At 50.8% G+C, this 14,722-nt stretch overlaps 4 protein-coding genes across 4 annotated transcripts; 1 reads left to right on the forward strand and 3 right to left on the reverse strand.

Moving 5' to 3' along the window:
• Positions 1–1,385: 1,385 nt before the first annotated feature.
• Positions 1,386–3,399, reverse strand: SAPIO_CDS1964 (uncharacterized protein; the record flags this gene model as incomplete). Its single annotated transcript, XM_016785112.1, has 7 exons — positions 1,386–1,574; positions 1,656–2,105; positions 2,189–2,231; positions 2,308–2,746; positions 2,962–3,024; positions 3,087–3,285; positions 3,385–3,399. The coding sequence occupies 7 exons, from the start codon at positions 3,397–3,399 to the stop codon at positions 1,386–1,388; spliced, it is 1,398 nt and encodes a 465-aa protein (XP_016645409.1).
• A 710-nt stretch (positions 3,400–4,109) lies between these two features.
• On the forward strand, positions 4,110–6,268 carry SAPIO_CDS1965 (uncharacterized protein; the record flags this gene model as incomplete). Its single annotated transcript, XM_016785113.1, has 3 exons — positions 4,110–4,519; positions 4,609–5,728; positions 5,783–6,268. 3 exons carry the CDS (start codon positions 4,110–4,112, stop codon positions 6,266–6,268), a joined length of 2,016 nt encoding a protein of 671 aa, XP_016645410.1.
• Positions 6,269–10,774: 4,506 nt separating this feature from the next.
• On the reverse strand, positions 10,775–12,590 carry SAPIO_CDS1966 (uncharacterized protein; the record flags this gene model as incomplete). The annotated part of the gene is made up of 5 exons (XM_016785114.1): positions 10,775–10,839; positions 11,099–11,450; positions 11,579–11,676; positions 12,196–12,471; positions 12,557–12,590. 5 exons carry the CDS (start codon positions 12,588–12,590, stop codon positions 10,775–10,777), a joined length of 825 nt encoding a protein of 274 aa, XP_016645411.1.
• Positions 12,591–12,869: 279 nt separating this feature from the next.
• SAPIO_CDS1967 (uncharacterized protein) lies at positions 12,870–14,673 on the reverse strand (the record flags this gene model as incomplete). Its single annotated transcript, XM_016785115.1, has 6 exons — positions 12,870–12,953; positions 13,020–13,045; positions 13,229–13,415; positions 14,206–14,297; positions 14,498–14,516; positions 14,578–14,673. 6 exons carry the CDS (start codon positions 14,671–14,673, stop codon positions 12,870–12,872), a joined length of 504 nt encoding a protein of 167 aa, XP_016645412.1.
• Positions 14,674–14,722: the final 49 nt, after the last annotated feature.

The following is a 14,722-nucleotide window of genomic DNA, read 5'->3' on the forward strand; positions in this document are numbered from 1 at the left end:
GGTATGATAGTCCGGAAATATGGGAGCTATCCCAGTCACACTGTTTGGCAGGTGTTTTGATCTCTAACTTTCGACCAAAAAAAAATTGAACATTCGACTCTCTTTTAGATGATATAGCGTCTCAATACATCAGCCACCGTCCAATGGAACTCGATATGCGCTTAGAATCTTGCATTGGCACTATCGAAAAATGGCTCAAAAGCTGCTCGGAACACCACAAAGGTTGCAAGAGGCGGGAAATGTCCCGTCTTCCAACCAAGCTATTGGATGTCGGGGTCTATACGCGATGGCGCTTGCGAAGTAAGGCTTTACACCTCATTGCCCGGCCAAATAGGTTTCTAGACAAACCCAGCCTAGAATTAGGGCACTATGGAGACTCCTTAGCTAGATATTAGTACTGCACTAGGAGATAATAAAATCATTCATTAGCCATTGTAAATATCACAGAGGATAGGGGGATTGAGGTGCAGCTGAAGGGGATTCTAGCCAGTGCAAAAGTCGAGGTGCGCAAGGTTACGGGCAAGAGCGTATTGGAAAGGGATACAGGGATTTCGAAGGACAGGATCACGTAGCCCTCAAGCCATAGATATGAGTTCCCTGCTGCATCGCTTACTCTGCTGTAGTATAAGCCTCTGGGTGATTTGGCCTGAGCAATACATGCGGTTTCGGCGTGCATAAGTTCGGAGTAATAGGACCAAATTTGATGCAGTGTCTACCTAGTACGCACGGAGAGTCCCTCAAGTAGGGATGTGACAGCAAGCGGAAAACGAGATTTGCAGCTGTAGAGGATGTCTTAGAGTCCTTTAACCGACGGCAGTTCCCGTGACACTGTTGATGAGCTAACGAATAAGACCGAAACGTCAGACACGATGGCCTGTACAAACGTCTATGGCATTGACTGTATAATGGTGGTGGGTTCTCAGATGTGGCAAGCTGTTTCTGATTAGAGCTCCGCAACAGTCCCTCTCATCACACACCAGCTTCCCGATTGGGGAAATAGCCTGGAAGGCTCTTCCAGACAGGTAAAACCGACCTCTCGTCCTGGTCCTAATTTCAGTCTTAGTGTAGCACAACCTTTCGGGTATATGGGGATAAAACACATTTGGGTGGGCCTACTTAACGCCTGATCGAGTCGCCATAAAATTTGGCCGCGCTACCACTTATCACCGACCTCATGGCTGACCCGCTGAGCTGGGATGGAGCTACAAGCCAGAGTTGGTATATATTATCGCGTTTGTCTTAGCTTCAGTCATATAGCCGTAACTAGGGGTGTGCATAGGTGTCATATCTTTCGCTTATCATCGACCCTAAGTCGCGCTTTCTACTTCGTGTCGTAGCTACAGATATATACAACATTATTCGAATATTTCAATGAATCAGGCGTTTTACTCCTTAGTCTCCAGATTTCCCACATCCCCATGTGCCTGTTCATTGTGTGAGAACGTCGGTGCCTCAATTTTGCCGCTCTTTTCCTCGTCCTCTCCGGCCGCTACAGCGTCCACCTCGCCAAATATCTTATCCATTCGCTCAAGGGAAATGCCCTTGGTCTCTGGGAGGATGAAAAAGACAGCAACCTGTTTATCTACCGTTAGTCGAAGTTGATACCGGCCCAAGAGAAAAAGGACGCTTCTATCATTCCGTACCAGACAAAGTACATTCAAACTGAAGAGCAGCCAGTAGCTCTTGCCCCCAACCTGATTGTTGAATCTCGGCCAGGGTTGTGTCAGAGCGAGCAGGCACACCGTTTGACCGAGCAGCGACACTCCAAATGCCTTGTCTCGGACTTCTTGGGGGAAAATCTCCGAAGCCACAGCCGGGGCGATGGGTCCGTTAGACCAACAATACGTCATCCCGACGATGAAGAGACACACTACTTCAGCGACGGCCGCCGCCTTGTTGTCGTTGTTGGGAAAGGCGGTTGTGAGACATGACATGACGAGAAGTGCGAGAGCTTGGATAGAGAACCCGGCCATCAAGAGTTTCTTTCGTCCGTACCGGTCGACGGTGAAGGTGTTGATTAGAACAATGAAGAGCTGAATAACCGCCTGGACGCCATTTATGACAAGAGCTTCAGATCCCTGATCCCAACCGAGACTTTTATATATCTGGATTGCAGAAAGAAAGATAAATCGGTCAACTTCGTTTATAGAAAGGAATTTTTTTTAAACAACAGCACCAAGGGACTTACAATAGCAGCGTACATCGTAAGAGCAGCTATACCGCCGGCTTGTCTGGAATATGTCGTTAGGTCCGGCGCTTCAATCGCCGAAGAAATTGACTATTACGACTCATGGGTGAGTGACCTACTGGAGTGCTGTAGCAAAAAGACCGTATGCGAGCCGTTTCCTCATGCCTTTGGACGAGAAAATGGCACGGTAGCCAGTCTTGAACCTCTTACGGTATTCGTGGGAGGCCACCAGTTCGTGGAATTCCTGCTGGACATGTTCAGACGTCGCGGAACCGGATCGAAGCTTACAGAGTGACGAGAGGCTCCGTTCGGGGACATCAGGGTATTTGTCGTACAGCCACCGGGGCGATTCGGGATACCAAAACGACAGTACGAAAAAGGTCAGGCCGATCGGAATCTGTATCACGTTCGATACCCGCCACGCAATGTTATATGGTGACTTGTGGAAGGACATGCCATATCCGGTCCAGAAAGCAATCAAAGTACCGAGCTGGTATCCAAACTGGTTGACGGTGCCGACGAAGCTACCTCGTAGAGTCCGAGGGGAGCATTCGGCAACTGAAAGTCGCCAAACCATTAGTGACACACGGACACCCGAGTAGTATTACACGCCTTGACAGACGGGAGCCGACGTCACTCACGATACAGACTTGCGGCTATATATATGCACCCGAAGCCCAATCCCGTCAAGAGGCGTCCGAGGATAAGTACACCATACGTGTTTGGGACGGTCTGGACGACAACGCCGATAACCATGACTAGGATAGACACACGTAGCGCCCAAAGCCTACCCAGATAATTCGCCAGAGTGCCTCCGACGAACAGTTGGGCCAAACCTTTGAGGTTGAAGTCGGTTAGCATAAGGCCATCACGGAGTAATGCACAGGTGGCTATCAACTCAATAACTCGCCTGTTGTAGCCCAGGGAACCGTGGCGATCACTCCAGTCTTCACATCGTCGACGTTGTAGTATTCGTTGAACTGCTCATCCGCTAGGATAACGGTCATAATTCCCGCATCATATCCGTTAAAGCAGGTTGCAAAGATCATCCCATATAGTAGCAGAGCTGCGAAGCGGTCTTGCTCCGGAAGAAACGTCTAGAAAAGCCAGATGGTCCCGAATTGATCAGTTTTTGATGGAGAAAAGAAGGGAGGGAAGTGGAGTTCGCAACGGAACACGAAGGGGGTACGTCTCACCTGTAGGAGACCCATGTTGGCAATCGGTGATTGACGAATACTTTGTGCGAGAAAAGATTACGGAGGAGCAGTCATTTCTGTACGTGGAGTAGTCTCAGGATATATAAACAGGTTCTGGTTCACTTTGATGGCAACAAGATACTCTGACTGACACCCTGGACTGACACCACTCGAAGCCGGGGAAACAGTAGAGTGGAATGGCAGTTTCCGGTTCCGGTGGGATAGCCAATCGATGGGATTGGGGAATCTGCAGCATGCCTAACGTGGGGACGCCCAGTCTAGCGCCAACCTTCCCCATGGGGTTGCTCTTCGAAATTGCGAAGGTGTGCTGACACCAATTCCAGCTCCGGTGGGACAGACCCATCCTATCCCACTTCAGCTCCGGCACTCCGGCAAGGGTTGCCAATATTTACAAGGGCTTAATAGCCGCGCCTGTCAGTAACCGTCAGCATTACCTCTCGTCGAAACACCAAGGCTATCTCACATAATATTGATCCAATTAACACCAGAACCCCTAACGACAAACTCACGTCAATATTCTCGTTCGGCTCCGGGCATCCCACATCACCCCATATTCTTACGGACACAGACTAGCGTCATCCCAATTGCGTTCTTATTATCTTTTCCTCGTCCTCTCATTTCCACGCGTTTTGTGCCTTGGTGATCCTTGTACTATCCGGGTCAATGCCTACCGCTCAGTAGCACTGGTACTCAGCTTGTCAACCATGTCCAACCCGCAGATCTTGTTCCGCCACACGACATTCCATGGGCCGTCACTGCTCAGGAACAAGAGATCAACGATACGTGGCAATACTCTGAGGACGCAACTTGAGCAATTACGCACTACCGGCCGCTACCATTGCTTTAAGCTCAAGTGGCACCCTGCGTACGACGAGGACTTCCCCTTGACATGGCCGGTACCCACAAACCTGTTTTGGGATAGCGACGTCGCCAAATGGATCGAAGGCGCATGCTATTTCTTGTTCGAGGAATACGATGCTGAAATCGACTCCGCAGTTCAGGAGCTCGTCAACGATATTAGAAGCGCCCAGCAGGAGGACGGATATCTTAACGTTCATTTCACCGTCGTCGCGCCCAATGACAGATGGACCAATCTCAGGGACATGCATGAGTTGTAAGTGTACCATGTCATACTCCCCTTTTGTGGGAGACTTGAATCGTCTGGACACCGCTGCTGAACCATCCATGCCGTGCTCATTGAAGGTACAACGCGGGACATTTGATTGAAGCGGCCCTGGCGCATCATCAATACTACAAGAATGATTTACTCCTTGAGCCCATCAACAAGTACGTCAACTTGATACGGTCGACTTTCGGACCTAGCAAGGACCAGAAGCACGGATATCCAGGGCATCCGGAAATCGAGCTTGCCCTCTTACGCCTATACAGCGTTACGGGACATGACGACGCCTATGAACTCGCTCGCTACTTTATTGAGGAGAGGGGTAACCCTCGTGGGCAGGACGGCATGAACTATTTCGATTGGGAGGAAAAGCAACGAGGCGACTCTCCTTGGCTGAGACCGAACCATTACACCAAAGCCGGGAGCCACTGGTACAACCAAGCCCACGAACCCATTCTACAGCAAAAGTCTGTCGAGGGTCATGCTGTTAGAGCCATGTACTTATTAACGGCCGTTGCGGACCTCCTTTGTATTCACAAGCCCGGAGGCGAGTTTAGCGAGCCTGAGAAGTGGGCAGAGGCTGTCGGTAGATTGTGGGATAACATGGTTCAGAAGAAAATGTATCTGACCGGAGGGATCGGCGCCATCGAGCAGTGGGAGGGGTTCGGAGTTGACTATTTCCTTCCGCAAGGAACGGACGAAGGGGGTTGCTACGCGGAAACCTGTGCTTCCATAGGGGTCATGATGCTCGCCGAGCGACTTTTGCAGCGAGACCTCAACTCCAAGTACGCCGATGTCATGGAACTCTGCCTATACAACGGAGTGATGACGGCCATGGACCTTCAAGGTAAGGCCTTCACATATGTCAACCAACTGGCTAGCTCAGATCGCCATCCTAGCCAGCGCTGTGACTGGTTTTGGTGTGCCTGTTGTCCCCCGAACCTGCTGAGGCTTTTCGGCAGCCTCGGTGGGTATGTTTGGGACTTTGGTTGTGGCGAGGGCGATGCTTTCATCAATGTCCACCTATATACTTGGGCAAAGTGCACTTTTGACGCTGGGGAGGGTGGCAACAGCATTACCTTGGAGCAAAAGAGTAACTGGCCCTGGGAGGGTAACATTCTCTTTCAACTTCAGGCGCCATTGTCCGTATCTACTACGGTCCGGTTAAGGATTCCAGGGTGGGCTGAGGGAAATTTTACCGTAAGTCTTGTTCTCTGAGTAGGTATTAAGGGACGATGGGCTAACATCTCACAGCTGACGCCATCTTTTTCCGGGCACAAGGTGGAGAATGGCTACCTCGTACTGCCGCCTTCGTACACATCCTCGCATCCGAATTTCTCGATTACTATCGGTGGTTTTTCGCCTAGGTACATCACGCCCCATCCTTACACCGGCCAACGTACGCTGGCCCTGGCAAAAGGACCCATCGTTTACTGCGTGGAGGATTTCGACAATCCATATGAAACAAACCACTTTAAGGATGTCGTTATCTCGGCAGACTCCGCCATCGAGGAGGAGCAGACAGTCTTGGAGGGACATCAGGAGTCGTACGTCAAATTGACCACTGTGGGCTGGCGGCGTGAAGGAATCGAGGAACCAAGTCCTTCCGTGGGCCCCGGTTGTGCATGCTTCAACTCTGAGCAGCTGGGCAGGGAGAGGAAGCTGGTGTTTGTGCCCTACTATCTGAGGGCTAACCGAGGCGGAAAGGGCCAGATGAGAGTGGGTCTGTTGAGGAAATAGTCTGTATTGCTTAATACGTACGTACGTACAACAGGGCATCATTAAAAGCCCTGTGGAAGGGGTTTGAAATCGCGATGGAATTAGAATCCTGAGATCCTATCAAGCCTGGCATGCGGCATCCTGTATTCGCAATACTGAACTTGTCTCAACTCTCCGAATGGAGCCCCACTCATAGATGCTCCTCCAACCGAGGGAAACCTGTTCCAAATATGGTCTAGATCAGGAGAGGAGCGCTAATTCCAATCGGGAAAGGGCTCTAGCTGCTCTAATTATACCCCAGACTTCTAGAGTAGTAATGAGGAGTAATACATCATCTGACTTTGTCTCCCCCGCACCCCCTTACAGCAAGATGGAGAAGAAAAAGAGAAATGGACAACGCGTCTCATTGGGTCGCTTGGGCTGAGTCCGTAGGGAGGGTGCGTGACCGAGGACCGTGACAGCAACAAAAACAATTACTCGTCTCCCAGTGATGCTGCCTGGAGATTACATCTTCGAACCTCATCTCCTGCTCCGTCTTTCGGCTTCCCAGCGGGGCAAAAAGAGGAATCTGAAATCTGGAATCTAGTGATATATATGTAGGCTGATTTCTTACAGCATGTGGCGGAGTACTAACTCTTTTCTCCCGCAATGAGTACCGATGACCATCGTTGCTCGAGGTGTTCACGCAGCTTTAAGCATCTAGGGCACCTCAAGAGGCATCAGCAAGGGCATGAAGGTCTGACACGCTTTACTTGTCCGACATGTTCCAAAGGGTTCTCTCGAAGGTAAGCGCCGCCTGAGTAATGCAGAGATTCTGTTATCTAGGAAACGAACATGTCCTGACCAGTTCACCCCGCTGCTACCTATCGTAGCGACGTCCTCACCCGTCACTTAGCTACACACGCAGCCACGGGCCGTCGGGCTGCACGAGCTTGTATTGCATGTGCTCAGGCCCGAGAGAGATGCTCGAAAACAGAGCCTTGCATTAGATGCTCCCAGCGCCGCCTTCAATGCCTTTACCCCAGCATCGGTCAACGAAGTCGCCGGCGAAACTCGCAGGCTTCCTCCACTAGTCAGTTCTTAGGCCAAGATGGGACATTACACTTGACTCGTAGCGGAGAAACTACTGGAGATGCTGCTCAATCCCCTACAACACCCGAGGCTCCATTTTCGAGCCACATGCAGGCGTTTCCCGCTGGTTTCCAGGCTACCCAAGTCACACCTACCCCAACCGAGCTGCCCACTAGTCCCGAAGGTGGCCCCCCCAACACTGTCTCCCTGTATCTCGGCCCTAACAATTTCGGAAGCGCGCCGTCACCGGAAGCCTCGATCAACTGGCTATTATCAGATGAATCCTTGGAATTGGACTTCACCTCGATACCGGCTTTCAATACGGAGTTCTCCGGATGGTTTTCCGATCATATAGGATTCGACTGTACAAGTAGGCCACATGATTCTCCTTATCAGCTTGAATCCCATCAACTGGGAACCTTTCTATCGATTAGCGGTAAGCCCGACGCTCGGCCTGACCGCCCAGCGGCCAACTACGATCACAATGCCAGCAGCTTACGGACGGCAAGCGAGGAATCAACCTCCCCCTCAACGGCAATCACCATATCCCCTTCTTCTGGTGTGTCACTTGGTTCTGTTAGCGAAACTTCTTGTCTGTATACGTCCAGCTCCGACGGCGCCCGGGTTCCTTGTACTGCTCGGCCGAGGATCGAAACGGTTAACATCATCGGCGCAACTCCCCTCTCCAAAATAAGCGATACACAGTCGGCAGTTGATGAGATAGCCCTCGATGTTGGATTCACAGATCTTTCCCATATTACATATACTCAGCTTTTCCTTCCCCCGCACTCAAGTGAACTAAGTGTTGAGACGTATGAAACAGCTCGATCTCGTTTCGATCAGCTCTGTTTGGATGACAGAGGCGTCTTTCACGGCGTCTTTCCGCCGTATCGCGCGACGAGTTTCCCCAGTATGGAATTCCTCAATCTTTTCGCTCAGCTGTTTTTCCAGTACTTCAACCCAATTATCCCAATCATTCACAGGGATCATGTCGATATAAACGACTATTGGCTCCTCGCTCTAGCTGTCTGCGCCGTCGGTTCGCAGTATACGGAGACAACAGAGCTTTCCAGCTGCATCGTTCCGCTACACGAATTCGTTCGCCGTGGGCTTATCTTAGAGACAGAATTCTGCCGTAATTGCGATCCCGCTGTAAGTCTACTGTTGGCTCAAACCATGGTTATTAGCCAAATCGGTATGCTGTATTACGGTTCCAGAGAGCTTCACGAAATCGCGAGGGTCCGGCACGGGGACCTAGTGGAAAAGGCCTTGGACTTATCTCTTCTAAGCCGGTCGGGCCGTGGCGAGCTACCCGCTATTACCGATACGCCGTCCAAGCAGCGCTGGAGAGACTGGCTCGATGAAGAGGCGAGGCGCCGGCTAGGGTATTCGATCTGGGTATGATAAACCACAACAACAGGATAAGAATAAGGTTAGTTAAACTCGATCGTCGGCTAACATCAAATATCGCGAGGAGAATAGCTTCTGGACAGCATGCGATCGTACCATTTTGGGCAGGAATCTCTTATATCTCTGGACTCTGCGAAGTGCGACCTCCCTCTCGACGACTTATGGGAAGCGCGAGATTTCGAAACGTGGCATGCGAAGGCGATAGTTTCGAGACGTATGGTGTATCTCAAACCTCACCTGGCGATAATTCTAAGCTGATTGGTGCTTTATCAGGCAATCCTGCACTTCCTGATGCAATCAGGCAATTGTTCGTGCATAAGCATGTTCAATCCAATCTTGGCGAGTTTTCACACATTATCCTTCTTCACGGAATCTACCAGGAAATTTCCCGTATCAATTCTTTTTCAAATCGGCCTCTAAGCTCTTGGGTTCCGTGTGCTGGTGGGCGCCGAAAAGACGAAGAAGTAATCCAAAGTTGCAACCGCGAAGCCGAGCAGAAAGGTACCCTCTCGAGCTGGCGAAACGCGGCCCTGGATTGCGTCGACGTTCTGCACTGGGACGCTAATGCCACCATCGCAAAGCTCGCTGGCGCGGAGCATCCAGCCGTGCTGCATTTGCACTTTTCTCGGGTGGTGTTGCTGACGCCGCATGAGAGTATTCGTACGCTGTCTCAATTGTTGGTAAGGATTGCGCAAAGCCCAGATGCCACTTCTGCGGCTGCACTTCAAATGGATTATGTCGAGGCTGGAAAAGAAGTCATCCATTGGGCGCAAAGAGACGAGGTGAGTGGTTCTCTCTCTGCCCCTACTAGTCATGATCCTGAAGGGTGGATGTCGATATTGATAGTTTTGATAGCACAAAGCACGGCTCGCAGTGCTCCACTGCGGATGCTTGTTCTGGCACATCCGTCGCTATAAACGAAATGCCTTCTACGAACCGCTATCCGTCTTCATGGCGACTCTAACACTTTGGGCCTATAGTTCATACACTGCCCGGGCGCTACCCCGGAGTCGCTCCCCGCAGGACGCGGAATATGGGAGAGGCCGTAGCGAAAGCCTATCCGCGGAGCACTCTCCATCAATATTCCTTGACTCGCAAGGCGGCGTAGGCAGTAGTACCACGATGAGCCATCCAGAGCCCCCGGACCTGCCAACATCCCCGGACGACCTTCCCAATCCTGCGTTTATACGACTAGATCGACCCAACGACGACGAAATGGTCCAACTCTTTGTCCGTTCCGGACGTCCGGCCGTTATGCGGGCGTACATTAGTGGAGTTGGGGATATTTGCGGGCCTAAGGGCCCTCAAAAAATCCTGCGCGAGGGACGTAGAATTTTGACGGGCTTGTCGTTGTGCTGGGGCCGGACGAGAGAGTATATTGATTTTCTGTGTGGCATCGAAAATGTGTTCGACACCCGGGGCGAAATGGAATAAAAGGGGATGCGATACGTATGGCCGGACGTTGATTAGAGAATATCAGTGATGTCCCAGTATATTGGTCTTTGTCGATATCTAAAGTCGCAGCTAAGAGAGGGGAGGGAAAGCAAGGCCAACTACTTCTTAGAAAATGGATCAGCATTTTATCGTATCCTGTCATATCCGTGAGCGTTGCACACCAGTGACTTTTTCTTATTCAAGGATTAAAACGGTGCTGGGATTAATCTAAGCCTCTATTGGACCGTTCTTGGCAGTATCTGTCGTGCTCACTCTTCCAATTCAGTTTGTATCTTTCTGTTGAGCAAGGAGCTGCGACGGGCTGCTAAGGCGAAGAAGTCTGACTACTCTACGCGAGGATCCCGTGAACATATCTCAGAGACAGTTACAAGAGAGGTCCTACATACAGGAGGATATCCCGAATGACATCAGAAATTTCGAAAGGTTAGTCGAGGCGCATATCTGAGAGTTCCCTTGGCTATGTGGCTGACGAAAGGCGGCTAGGCGGCAATGCAAATGGTCTCAAAACGAGGTCTGAAACGCATCCTCGCAACCCCACCATACTCTTACACGCTGAAGGTGCCCAAGAGTTATAAATACAGCGCAGATTGTCTAATGCCGCCGCCCAGGCTCCTCCTCCTCAGTAACCTTATGAATCTGGTCTGCGAGCTTAACAGCTGTTTTGGTCAATTTCCCATTCAAGCGCAGAAACCAGATCTTCAGAGCAGTGATAACTACCGCCAGACTCCAACGATCTCCTAGCACATCTGTCAAACCTTCGCCCTTGAACTCCATTTTGAATAAAGCTTAGTAGAGAAGACCCGAGCCCAGGTCACTACCGCTAAGACGTTGGGATCGTCTTTTTGTTTCGAGGATCCTCCCGCAATCGACTGGGTTGCGGACTTCGAAGACGCGCGCGGTATAGTTTGAACCCACTGGGTCCAGTAAGACCGTTTTGCCTGCATTTTCTCCATTCGAATTCCTCCCTACGGGCCTTCTCCGTTACTTCAACAGAGAATCTCAATGCAATATTCTTATCGGGAGTCATGCGCCGGAGCATCCGGGATTCGGCCAGGTCCTTGCGTATCGGGCCGCCAGACTGGTTGGGCAGCTTTGGCGGCAGAATGATACTCTGGATATCAAAGTCGACGAAGCTAAGAGACTCTACGGATTCGTAGCAGACCGCCGCGACCACGGGAGACTGCGCACTGGTCCCGTTGTGCAAGATTATGCCTGGCCGATCATCAATGAGCCCGCCTGATTTGAAGCCCAAATTGGCCCCAACCATCTACGATAAGTCATTGTCGTCTTGGCCGCATAGCTTGAATGTTCTGAAAGCCTCTCGGTTAATCGCCCATTTGCTGGTCGCTTGAATGAATGCCGGAAAGGGGCGGTAGATGGATTTGGTGACCTCACTGCTTCCAGAAAGATCCTCGGCGGATTATTCTGGCGCCGCTTCTTTGTCTTTGCCTGCAGAATACGGCGGAGGGCTCTCTTCACGGTCGCGTCGTTGACTGTTTTTGTTTGCCATCCTGATAGCGGTGTTCTTGGGTGTGATAACATAGAGCAGTTGTTCCCGGAAGTCAAAGCTGGAGGGAGATCAAATAGGGTGTCGGAGAGATATCCAGGACCGTCACCAAGCAGTAAAAGATCCGGAGGGAGCTGTTGTCGCTCGAATAATTCGGATAATATGGAAAGAAACTGGAGAAGCCTCCGGGTTTGTTTGGCCGTCATACTCGTCCAAGCCGTCAAGCACAAGCCAGATAGTCCCGGCTTTACTCGTAGTGCCCAGTAAAGATGCGAACTTTTTGCGGACAGACTCATCAACCCTGTCTCCGAATTTGGAAAAATCATTCGCTTCGAGTAGCTTCAGCTTATCGAATATGTTGAGTCGCAGGTCTGCATCAAAGCAAGGATCCGTGATAGTGTCGAGTATCTGGAGTGCCAGCGCCTTCATGACCTCCCCAGTGTTGGCCTGGCCAATGTTGGTATGCTCACAAAAGAAGAAGAGACTCATGCCCTCCCGATCGCACCAGATCCTATGGGCACGAGATTTTCGATGACATAGGCACATGTTACTGACTTTCCGACGCCGTGAAGGGCATATATCCAGAGGAGAACCTCGCCTGGCCTGTCAAACCACTGCGTGATGTCCTTGTTGCTGAGAGACCAAGAGCAGGTTCCGGGGTATCCCTCATCCAGCTTCTCCTTGAATTTCTGAATCTGTCTCCCGAAACTCAAAGCGTCGATTGGAGAGAGGATTGCCCGGACCTTGGATTCGTCTTGGTTGTCCAGCACAACTTGGAGTTCTGTCCGAGTCAAGTCAGCAACACACTAATACTATGGCTATACGATATATTAGATATTCACTCGACAAGAAATCGCCCAACTTACCCTGTTGCATCTTGTTGAATCCGACTGCGAGCATTGCATCCTGGATATGCTTTCCCGCATTCGCGATGGCCCCCCTTCAACGCCTCGAAGTCAACAGAATAGATTGAGGGGAAATGGATAAGTCGGTCAAGTATAGCGAGGTCGTCAGAAATCATGTAGGCGCAAATAGCTAATACCCGTGGATGTCCCTCTCTACTTATAGTCACGATGCATTTGTACTTGGCTCCACGCTCGACACCAATACTTAAGGACAGCGACGTAGAGTCCAACTACGGCGTTGGATCTCAGGCTCGCTGTTAAAGGAAGAGAGCCACTAGTTGGCAGACTCGATCTCGTTGACGATTATGATGAGATCATTGGCGACTTTTTCGATCAGGTCGTTGTGATTGGCGATAGCCTAATAATGAAGTTAGCTTCTTCTCGAGACAAGGCGACCCCGATTAAGCCTGTGACGGTTACTTACTTTGAGAACAAACTTCATAATTCCGACTAAGGAAATTCAGTTGGAATTATAGGCATATCAAAAAATGCCAGGTTTGTTGTTGTTCTACTTCCAGACAAGTCCAGTCGGCGTGGATGCTGGATCGGGAACAAGGGTGACGATGGAGTCGACGACAATGCCCAAATGTCGGATAGAGCTCTCAGATCCGTGAACTTTCATGTAAAGCTTACGGAAGGGGCTGTTGGATACCCTCTTATCGGCATCGTATAAGAACTCGATGAATGCACTGAGCGACTCGGGCGGCTTCACCTGATTCCTCTTGTATTTCTTTGACAGCCATGATCTCTCGCGGGCGTCAGTTTCCTGCTTGAAGATGTTAAGGGCTTCTTGGAAAACGGGCTCGTTCTCGGCGATGAGCTTGTTTGAGGGAATTGTGACGGTCTTGTTGGGACGGGACCATGGTCGTCGTCATTGTCGGTATGGACGACTCGGCGGTTGCGGGGACGATCTCAGCGTCCGATGGTGGACGGTCAACGGCCTTCTCGGGTTTATCTACTGTTTTTTCTTCGCTCAAGTGCATTGCCAAGACCACGTTTTATGAACAAAACATCAACGAAGTATGATAAAAAGCCCAAAACTGCATACGGAGAGGGATGGAGAACTTCTGCCAAGGACATTGCAGCAGGGTGAGGGCCAAATAGGGCTTTATCTAACCCCATAACCCGAAGATTCTTCTGACCTTGGGCCAACTTTCACATTCGTTTGCCCGGTTCACTCACTCGCAAAGATGGGAGGCGCCGAGAATCGGCGTTGACCATCACCAACCACGTTTGTTTCATTTCCCGGGACCAGGCACAAGTGTCGTGACCGTTTTTTTACTTCGCATAGTTACAGGATCATCAGCAGCACAAACAGTCCTGTATTGTGGCAAGGGCCACCGACTGGGATGATCTTCCCGTCGTATTTTTGGGGTCTGTCACTCTGTTTGCTCGCACTTGATTTATTACTGAACTTCGTTGGCTCGTTCCCCATCTGCGCATGTTCATGATGACAAGTATTAGTAGACCTCTGAAAGTCAGGGAGATAAACGCATGACGAACATATCCACGACATACGGGTTTGCGCTCTTATCAAAACTCTTCTTCGTAATCTTATTTAAAAGGAGCTGGGGGCGATGCTTAAGCCAACCTCCATCCATGACGACAACAGCGCCGTTGCAGTAGAAGCCGCCCCGACCGCAGAGAAACAGCGTGGCCCCTGCCATGTCCCGCACATCCCCAGCCCTGCCCTGGGGCACGTCTGTTGTAGGAAGTGGTGCCAGGTGGTTTCTGTTTCGCCATCAAGGTGGCCTTTCCCAGCTGTCATTTCGAACGGGAAGACTGCAAACGCAACGATTCGTCAGTGGAAATGGTTCCTGTATTGCTTGCGAAGAGGTAACAACCTAGAGCGGGAATGGGGAAATATGGGGGATAGGAAGGGAGAGACTTGAGCACACTCACTGCCAGGAGCAATAGAGTTCTGATTTCATTTCTACTATTAGCAAAGGAGAGCAGAATTTGATGAGACGCCCGAGACATACAAATCTGATGCCTGTGGGCGCCAGGACGGTCGCAAGCGTTTTCATGAGCTGTAAGACACCGGCCTTCGAGGCCACGTAACCCATGCAGCCGCCCATTTTCCTAGACAACGCAGCGATGCCAGTGACGGTGATGACCTAGGCCGTG

The sequence above is a fragment of the Scedosporium apiospermum genome, assembly GCF_000732125.1.
Source record: "Scedosporium apiospermum strain IHEM 14462 chromosome Unknown SEQ_SAPIO_0077, whole genome shotgun sequence".
Lineage (NCBI taxonomy): Eukaryota > Fungi > Ascomycota > Sordariomycetes > Microascales > Microascaceae > Scedosporium > Scedosporium apiospermum.